A 9,824-nucleotide genomic window follows, 5' to 3' on the forward strand; every position below is an offset into this window, starting at 1 on the left:
GAGACTCTGTGTCTAAAAAAAAAATTATATGTAAAACCAGCACATTGTACCCCATGATTGCATTAATGTACACAGCTATCATTTAAAAAAAAAAAAGATGAGCTCAGCCTTAAGCATCTTAAGTCTCAGTCTTTGAAACAAACTTGTAATTAATACTGTAAAATGAACTCAGCTTGACAGTATAATGGATACATTTTTAGTTTTATAATAACCTGAGGTTAATATTGAATTCGTTAAAATATCTGAAGCATTAGCCATCATATATTTTTATTTTATTACAACATAGCTTAAAATTTGTGTAATTACAATTGTGACAGAAAACCAGCTTCATACCAAAAATACACTTTCCTTTATCAAGCAAATAAACACAATCTTCATTTATTTGCTCTTTGTTGAAGTTAACATACAATAAAAATTTAGTATTATATATGACAGACATGTGATTAAGCATACATACAAAATAAACATGTACTAAATGTTCAAAAACAAAAATAAAAATAAATAGCAATGATAAAACTTTGAAAAAAATAATGGACATTTTAGTTGTGGAAAATATGACTCTCAATTATATATACATAGTTATACTTAATAGAAAGCCATCTCTTCAAAATTGCACAAAACAAGAGAGCAATAAAGTATAATATTTTATGGCATATAATACTATATTCCTAGGGAAGTTTGTTTCTTAACACCAGGATATAAAACACTTAGGACTGTAATATAATAAAAGGTATGCAGTATTATTTGAGAAAGATTGTCTTCCTCACCTCACATTAACCTGTAGTAATCCTACAAAAGGCTGTACAGGAAATTTCGCAAAAAGAAATATTGAATAATTACCGTACCCACTTCATGCTGAGTAAACAGCCAAAAATGGGCTTCAAAATAAACTTGGTGGTTTAATATTTTCAGTATTTTATATTAAAGATCATTTCTTTGTTCTATAAAAACACTGTGTTAACCATGATTGGCAATCTCAGCACAAGAAAATCCTGGCAAAATGGAGTTGGTTTTTGCCTATCTTATTTTCATGAATAAGATACTTCAGAAGATAAAATTTTATAGCAAAGAAAATTAATGCTCAATTCACTTACAACCAGAGCCTTATCACGAGTGTTATTACATCATTTTAAAATCCTATTTAAACCCCTTTATAAGAAAACCAGAGGTAACATTTCCATTTGTATTATGGCACAGCCCTCGATTTAGAGAAAAATACACTTTAGAGTACCAGAAAAAACTGCACAAAGCTTAGGGGTAACCTGAAAAGCTCTTGGTGAAAAACACTTAGGTACCCTAGGGCAATAAAAAAATATATGCAGACTTAGTTACAAATATTTACATTCAAAACAGAATCATGAGTTAGCTCAATAGTAACAATTCACAGGTATTTCAAAAGGTATGATAATGTGTCCACAATATCTGTGTCCACATCTGAATGCATAGAATACAGCAGATTATGGTTCTTCAGTCTGTTACCTATCATATTTACAAAATAAACTGTTTACATTTTGAAAGCTGTACGATCAAAAGAATTGAGCAAATATTTTATCATCTTACATGAAATAAACCTTAAGTACTACTGATTTCGCTCATTTGTTCGACAACTTGTCCTAAAATCTCATCAACTACATCAACATCATAGTTCACTTGCTGGAGATCAAGATCAGGCACAATCATAGCCAGCAGCTGTCCTACATTAACTCGAAGAGATCGAAGTTTGAGGCTGCAAATAGAAATATTAAAATTATTAGATGAGCATTACACAATACAGCTAAATATTCATGTAAAACTTAAAAACTGAAAATGAAATAGTTAAAACCAAATTTCTTTCGAATGACAAACAATTACACAAAGAGAAAAGCAAAACTTCCTCTAGAGAACCGGACTTAATTCAGTAATTCATTTTATCCATTAGATGCTAGCCTAAAGCTTTTCATAAAACTAGTAGCTCTGCTTGGTTCCTACTCACACTTTTAATTTGCAGATTGAAGCAAACATGGACCTGGACAAAATATACAAATTATATGCTATTTATAATTTAAAATATTGTTACCACCTGGAAAACAGCAGAGCTATGCTAGTGGGAACACTGGTTTAAAAATAAAAATGCAGGGCGGTGTCTGTGGTTCAGTGAGTAGGGTGCTGGCCCCATATACCCAAGGGTGGCGGGTTTGAATCCGGTCCTGGCCAAATTGCAACAAAAAATAGCCAGGCATCATGGGGGGCGCCTGTAGTCCCAGCTATTCGGGAGGCTGTGGCAAGAGAATCACCTAAGCCCAAGAGCTGGAGGTTGCTGTGAGCTGTGATACCAAGCACTCTATCAAGGACGACATAGTGAGACTGTGCCTCTAAAAATAATAATAATAATAATAATAATAATGCAGTAGCTGGGTGCCGTGGCTCATGCCTGTAATCCTAGCACTCTGGGAGGCTGAGATGGGTAGATCCCTTGAGCTCAGGAGTTTAAGAACAACCTGAGCAACAGCGAGACCCCCTGCCCCAGGTCTCTAAAAATAGCCAGGTATTGTGGCAGGCATCTGTAGTCCCAGCTAGGGACTGAGGGATGAATGCCTTGCCTCAGGGACTGCTTGAGCAACTGTTTGAGGTTGCTGTGAGCTACAATGCCAGGGCATTCTACCAAGGGCGGCGAAGTCAGACTCTGTCTCAAAAAAAATAAAAATAAGCCACCCTTGGTGGCTCACATCTGTAATCCTAGCACTCTGGGAGGCCGAGATGGGTGGATTGCTTGAGTTAACAAGTTCAAGACCAGCCTGAGCAAAAGCGAGACCCCATCTCTACTAAAAACAGAAAAACTGAAGCAACAGGATTGTTGAGCCCAAGAGTTGGAGGTTGCAGTGAGCAATGATGTCACGGCACCCCACCCACAGCAACAGCTTGAGACTCTGTTTCCCCCCAAAATAAATAAACAAATAAAAGCACCATGGATGCTTGTGGCCCTCATTTTCAGAAACACTGGTCAACTCCCCCTTTTGACCCTTGGCCTCCATGCACTCTTTTCCATTTCCATGAACAGGAAATTACAAATCTAACAAAATCCTTGAAAAACTTTAGCTAAAAGACATAGCAGTAATATGAGTAATGTCAAGTGAGGGTGGCAGGAGATTATTTCTAAACAATAGAGATCTTTTAGACCTCAAGCTATGATATTTATTAGTAGAGCTGCACAATTTTAGCCTTTAGTGACCATTTTCCAATGGTAAGCCATCAATGTTTTACTCATGCCGCCAACCATCCCCCGAACTTGTCTCCTCCCCTATCAAAAATGAATCTAGACAAAACCCCAAGTTCATTTTACATCTTACTGAGATAAGATAATCATTTGTTTACTGTCTACTTGCTTTAACAGGACTTCTTTCGAATATTACCTACACTGTGGCAATTTATAGTTATGTTGTGATTTCCTAAAAGTTAAGATTAAGGACAGCATATAGTAAAATAAGAATAGCAACCCATAAATACTAGTGCCAAGTACAGAAGTAAAAGAAAAAACAAATCAGGTTGAAAAAATGTCAATCACAGTCAGTCTCTTGTCTTCTAGTTATGGCCAAATTTATCCCATTCTTAAAGATCTGTATCAATTTAGATCTTTTCCCTCCAAAACTCTCCAAACCACTCTGACCAATCAAATGCTTATTTCCTTCTTAAAAGTAACATAAACAGTCAGCAACTTGAAGGGAAGAACGACAAGAGATTATTTCCCTTCTATCTCTCCCATAACGTTGAGGTCACAGCAATCATTAACTTCTACTGACCAAACAGTAACTCTATGGTACTTGATAGCAGACAAAATTAGTATGCCAACCATAACCACAGCCCCAGCAAAATGGCTCACGTAATATTACCTTTCCCCATCCATATAATTTACAGATTCTTCAACGTTACTTGAAGTAGAAACATCTGTTGCTATCTGCTGACTTGTAGATTTTAATTGTTCAATTTGTGTTTTGAGTTCTTCACACTGTGAACGAATTTGTGTTTTTTCCATTTCCAGTAATTCAACCTGACAAAAAATACACATGAATTTTATAACTGTAAAATTTAAAAATATTAATGCCAATATACAAATTTAAACTAAGAAATGTAGAGAAACTTCTTGATAAAATTGCAAATTACCAAAACACTTTAAAATACATAGTGAAAAGCCAATAAGTGCCTCTTTTTTTCTTTTTTTTTCTGAGACAGAGTCTCAAGCTGTCACCCTGGGTAGAATGCTGTGGTGTCACAGTTCACAGCAACCTCAAACTCTTGGGAATAAGCAATTCTCTTGCCTCAGCCTCCCAAGTAGCCGGGACTTACAGGCTCCCACCACAACGTCTGTTTTTTTTGTTTTTTTTTTTTTTTTGAGACAGAGCCTCAAGCTGTCCCCCTGGGTAGAGTGCCATGGCATCACAGCTCACAGCAACCTCCAACTCCTGGGCTCAAGCGAGTCTCCTGCCTCAGCCTCCCAAGTAGCTGGGACTACAGGCGCCCGCCACAACACCCGGCTATTTTTTTGGTTGCAGCCATCATTGTTGTTTGGCAGGCCCGGGCTGGGGATTCGAACCGGCTACCCTAGGTGTATGTGGCTGGCGCCTTAGCCGCTTGAGCCACAGGCGCTGAGCCTGACTATTTTTTTTAATTGCAGTTGTCATTGTTGTTTTTAGCTAGCCCGGGCTGGGTTCGAACCTGCCAGTCTCAGTGTGTATGGCTGGCACCCTACCCACCAAACTATAGATGGGGCCCAAAACTTCATTTCTTTAGTTTTACTTCTGTATCTTTTTACATTGAGAGGATACAAAATGTTAATTAATACTTGACTAAAAATAAGTGGTACCTAGAAACTGAAACCCAGGATACTAATGCCTAAATTGTTCTGATGTCAGTGGCTTTCTACTTCTTACATACTCACAGCTCAAAGTTAAAACAGTGAGTTTGTATTAATTTTTATGAAGATGTGCCCTGACCTACAATGGTTTGACTTTGTAATAGCGCAGAAGTGATATCCATTCAGTAGAAACCATACTTTGGGCCGGGCGTGGTGGCTCACGCCTGTAATCCTAACACTCTGGGATGGTGAGTTGGGTGGATCATCCGAGCTCAGAAGGTTCAGAGACCAGCTTGAGCAAGGGCAAGACCCTCCTCTCTAGGCTCAGTACCCGTAACACGGTGGTCACAGTGCCAGTCACATGCACAGAGGCTGATGGGTTTGAACCTGGCCCGGGCCAGCTTAACAACAACAACAACTGGCAACTAAAAACAACTGGCATTGTGGTAGGCGCCTGTGGTCTCAAGTACTTTGGGAGGCTGATGCAAGAGAACTGCTTGGGCCCAGGAGTTTGAGACTGCTGTGAGCTGTGACGCCACAGCACTCTACCAAGGGCGACATAGTGAGACTCTTGGGGGGCGGGGGGCACGGCGTGCCTTCTCTACTAAAACAAACAAAAAAACCCCCCAAACTAGCTGGTCATTGTGGCAGGTGCCTATAGCCCTAGCTACTTGGGAGGCTGAGGCAAGAGAATCTCTTGAGCCCAAGAGTTTGAAGGTGCCATGAGCTATAAAGCCACTACACTCTACACAGGGTGACAAGAGTAAGACTCTGTCTCTAAAAAGAAAACAAAAACAAACCAACCCCCCCCCATGCTTTAAATACCCATAGAACAGCTCTAATTTCTCGCTTTTATTATAGTATTCAATAAATTACACGAGATATTCAACACTGTGACTGCAGACCTTGTGTTACATGATTTTGCACAACTATCGGCTAATGTAGGTGTTCTGAGCACACTGAAGGTAGGCTAGGCTAAGCTATGGTGTCAGGTAAATTATGTGTATTTAATGCATTTTCAATTGGCAATCGTTTATCACGTTGTAACCCCACACATAGTTAAGTCAAGGACCCTCCATATTTTACAATGAGTGTTTGAATGACCAGTTACATCACAGTATTTCTAGGAAATATTGTGTTTTTCTAGACAGTAGAGCACCACACTGTGGTTTCTAAACTCTTTAGCAGGGAAACTTTCTCAAAGGCCACACCAAAAAAATACAAAAACAGATACAAAGGAGCTACCTGAGTGTGAAGTGGGGGCATATGAAGGACTGCCACTCATCTCCTGTCATTTATCATTTTTCTCCTTCTTTCTCAGTAGAAGGATAGACTACATTTCCTAGGCAACCATTACCCAGGTGACCAAGATGTGACAGATGGATGTTAGAAACTTCTGAAACCATACACTGTTTGATTTCTTGCTGCTTGGAATGTAGATATCATGGCTGGCTCAGACTACAACTGCATGCTGAGAAGCAAAGCGATAATGCAGATAGAGCCTGAATCTGTGATGACCATGGAGCTGACACTTTATTTGGGGTATTATGCTACTTGCACACAAACCTAATCCTAACACAGAATAAATTATTAAAATGAGGATACCAGTCTCCAATGGTTACTGTGAAGCATATGTATTAATGATGAACATAGGCTGGGCACAGTGCTTGCACTTTGAGAGGCTGAGTTCAAGCCCCCTGAGCAACACAGCAAGACCCTATAAATAAATAAGTAAAGTTCCTACTATATTAACTGTCTTAATGGGGATACTGGTATCCTGAGCAGGTTAATTCTTCACTGCACAGCAATGTTCTGCACACTATGGGACATTTACCATACCTGGCCACCACTCCTTATTTAATTTTATATACAAAATGTAAGATTATAAAATCTGAATATGGACAAATGACCTTGAAGTAATCATTCTAAAGCACATTTCCTGAAGGCACCGGAAGAGCTCAAACTGTCCTTACACATTTCCATATGCCCCCAGGAGGACCACTCCTTGAGGAGTTAAGAACCAGTTAAGTAACAGACAATAAATCATCGTTTGCTAAGTATTCCAACCTCACATTTGGCAGTTCCTCTGAGTTTAGATGATCTGAATTCCCACGATTGTTATGTTAGGATGATACAACTCACCTCACTTTTATACTGGTCCCTCTCAATACTGCATTTGTCCAGTTGTCTAAATACATCGTCAAGCTGCACCGCCATTTCATCCATTTCACTTTTACTCTCACTGCTGGAACACTGACTGCACTCAGCCTTCACATGCTGCAATGAGCTGCACTGTTTTTTCAGCCTTTCTATTTCTTCCAAAGCTTGCTGATACTGATATACCATATGGTCTGGACTTTCAGACTGGCCATTAATACTTTCAAGTAAAAATACAGCATCAGTCTCAGTAGATTGATGACAAGTTTCCTTTTTCACATATTTGTCATTCATTTCTACTATCCTCTGTTGTAATACATTGATTTGGTCAGTAAACATGTGACACTGTCTTTTATAATTTTCTTTTTCTTGGGTAACGAGAAGGAGTTCATTTCTTAGTTCTTGCAATTGGCAGCCAGGGTCATCTGCAGATTTATCAAAGGTTTCTTGGCTTTCATGTACCTTTGCTTCAGCTTCCACACAGGAGGGCAGCATTACTGTATCATTTCTTGTATCTATCTCATCTTCAATAGTTTCTTCCTTTTTAACAACTAAACTTGGTACTTCAGTCTGAGTGGCTGCAGTATTTCCTTGATCACACTTGGATGATGAGGTGCTTGTTGAACTAGTCTGGCCACAAGGTTCATTATCAGCCACAAACTCCACCTGAACATTACTTTGCTCAATGTGACTCTGTTCCGCCTTCACTTCAACATCATGATCTATTATCGGTTTGGGAGTACTGTTTTCTTCTAAGATGATGACATCCTCATCATCATCATCATCTTTATAAACTGAATTTTCAAATGCTTGATTACTCAATCTCCGATTCTTCACATTCAAAATTGAGGAACGAGTAGAAAGTCTCCGTTTCAGGCTGGAAAAAATTTTATATATAAAATATAGGATTGTAAAATCTGAATATGGACAAAACAAATGACCTTGAAGTAATCATTCTAATGAACACAGTATTATAACAGTTTTATGACTATTTTGAAATTTTAAGAAATGCCCAGGCTCGTTTTCGTTAAATAACATATTGTATAGTACTGACCACTGATTTAACAAAATAGATTTTCTCCTTTTCCAGATGAAAAAATAATCGACTACTGAAATGTCTTTGAAGTACCAGATCTGTATACTGCCAACTATCTCTTCATTTAAGATCCTCCAGGCATTTTAATCCATACATGTCCAAACAAGAACATTACTTTCACCAGGACCATTCTTTGTATTCTCGAACTTAGGGAATGGCATTGGCATCTTTATTTGGCCATCATCATTTTTACCAATATTCAGTGATCTATTAACCCATGAAGCAAACTGATATTCCCTATTTTTTTCATAAAACAATTTTCCCTAACCTGAAAATTGCCTCATTTTCTTCATTTGTATAAATTCCTATAAATTTATCACCAACGCATTACTTTTTCCAACACTTGGAGAAAAATACTTATACTGGTTTACTACTACTTGGGCCTTGTATTCTTCCTCTGAGATCTCAGGGAAGATTTTCCTCTCCCTTGTAATTATTCTTTCATATTGAGGAAGCACAGCTTCCAAGAACATCTTGAGAAAGGGTACATGGGACATAGCAAATGGAAAATTTTGTGTGATAAAAACATCCTTATTCTCAAGTTTATTGCTGGTTTGAAATTTATATAGAATTCCACATTCGAAATTATTTTCTCAAAAATTTAGAAGCATCATTCTATTTTCACTTAACATTCAGTGTTCCTGCCATTCTAATTCTGACGTCTGATCTTTTGCATGTAATCTGTGTTCTTCCTCTCTGTAAAAATTCTTCTTTGTCCTTTGTGTTCTAAAACGTCATGATGACAAGTTTTGGAATGAAATCTTTTTCCAGACATTATGCTCTGTATTTAGTAGAAATTAAATTTTTCTGGTATGATTTCCTTTCCTTCTCTTTTTTCCAGATTTCCCATTCTGAACTTCCTAATTCAAATGTTGTCCCTCTTGTACTGATACTTTATCTCCCAACTGTATCTTTTTGTTTTAAGAGATCTGCTCAATACCACCCTACTTCCCCCAATACATTTCCCATTATTTTCTCCTATTCCCTCTGTTTCAGCTTGTTTTCCCATGGACATCACACATCTGGTGATCCTTGGCTGTTGAAAAGTAAAACTGACTAGCAGCAGTAAGGGCTAAGCCTGTGATTCAAATGCTGCTCAAACTGTATCCTCTAAGCTAGAGCTCTTTTGGAAGGTTGGAGGAGCCCAGTGAAAGGAGGGAAGGCAAAATTCTCACCATTCAGTATAAAAATTTTCCCTATGCCCACTTTCAAAAGAATGGCTCACCTACATCTTCAGCAAGAAAAACTGCTTCAGAAAGGAAATTTCTTATCTTCTGATAGAGGAAGAAGAGCAGGACTTATAAGACTCTACAGGCTGACAAGAGGGTCCAGAGAACTACTTTTCCTTGAACTTCAAGCAAACCTCTTGTTTTCACCCCTGTCTATCACCTGCAGCAGTATCCAATACTTCCAAGTTCTGAAACTTTCTAGGGATCTATGGAGTAACTAAGTTTGCTTCTTGTCAGATTTCTGCCTTCCTCCAGAGGGCTTACTTAGGTTTCAGCTTTCTTTGGTCTGCTATAGAATAAACTATCTTGTTTATTCTGCTCTGTTTAATTAAGAATTGCCCTATATTTTTTCTTACTAGGCTAATTCCTATTTGTCTTTCTTAAGGCTGAGTTTATTTTGCAGACTTTGGCTTTATAAATTTAAGAATAAATACAGGGGCAGCGCCTGTGGTTCAAAGGAATAAGGCGCCAGTCCCATATGCCAGAGGTGGTGGGTTCAAACCCAGCCCTGGCC

General features: G+C 38.3%; 1 protein-coding gene across 2 annotated transcripts in view; it reads right to left on the reverse strand.

Moving 5' to 3' along the window:
- Positions 1 to 250: 250 nt before the first annotated feature.
- MORC3 (MORC family CW-type zinc finger 3) overlaps positions 251 to 9,824 on the reverse strand; it is a 46,638-nt gene continuing 37,064 nt past the window's right edge. Inside the window, exons 15-17 of one of the 2 annotated variants that reach the window (XM_003800664.3) lie at positions 6,971 to 7,862; positions 3,867 to 4,024; positions 251 to 1,726 (exon numbers count right to left, since the gene is read on the reverse strand). In XM_003800664.3, the coding sequence (XP_003800712.2) occupies positions 1,573 to 1,726; positions 3,867 to 4,024; positions 6,971 to 7,862 (1,204 nt within the window). In that variant the 3' untranslated portion in view covers positions 251 to 1,572. The remainder of the gene's footprint in view (positions 1,727 to 3,866; positions 4,025 to 6,970; positions 7,863 to 9,824) is intronic. The other variant, XM_023519586.1, reaches the window with a different exon arrangement.

The sequence above is a fragment of the Otolemur garnettii genome, unplaced genomic scaffold (genome assembly GCF_000181295.1).
Source record: "Otolemur garnettii isolate 467f Iridium unplaced genomic scaffold, OtoGar3 scaffold00180, whole genome shotgun sequence".
Classification (NCBI taxonomy): Eukaryota; Metazoa; Chordata; class Mammalia; order Primates; family Galagidae; genus Otolemur; species Otolemur garnettii.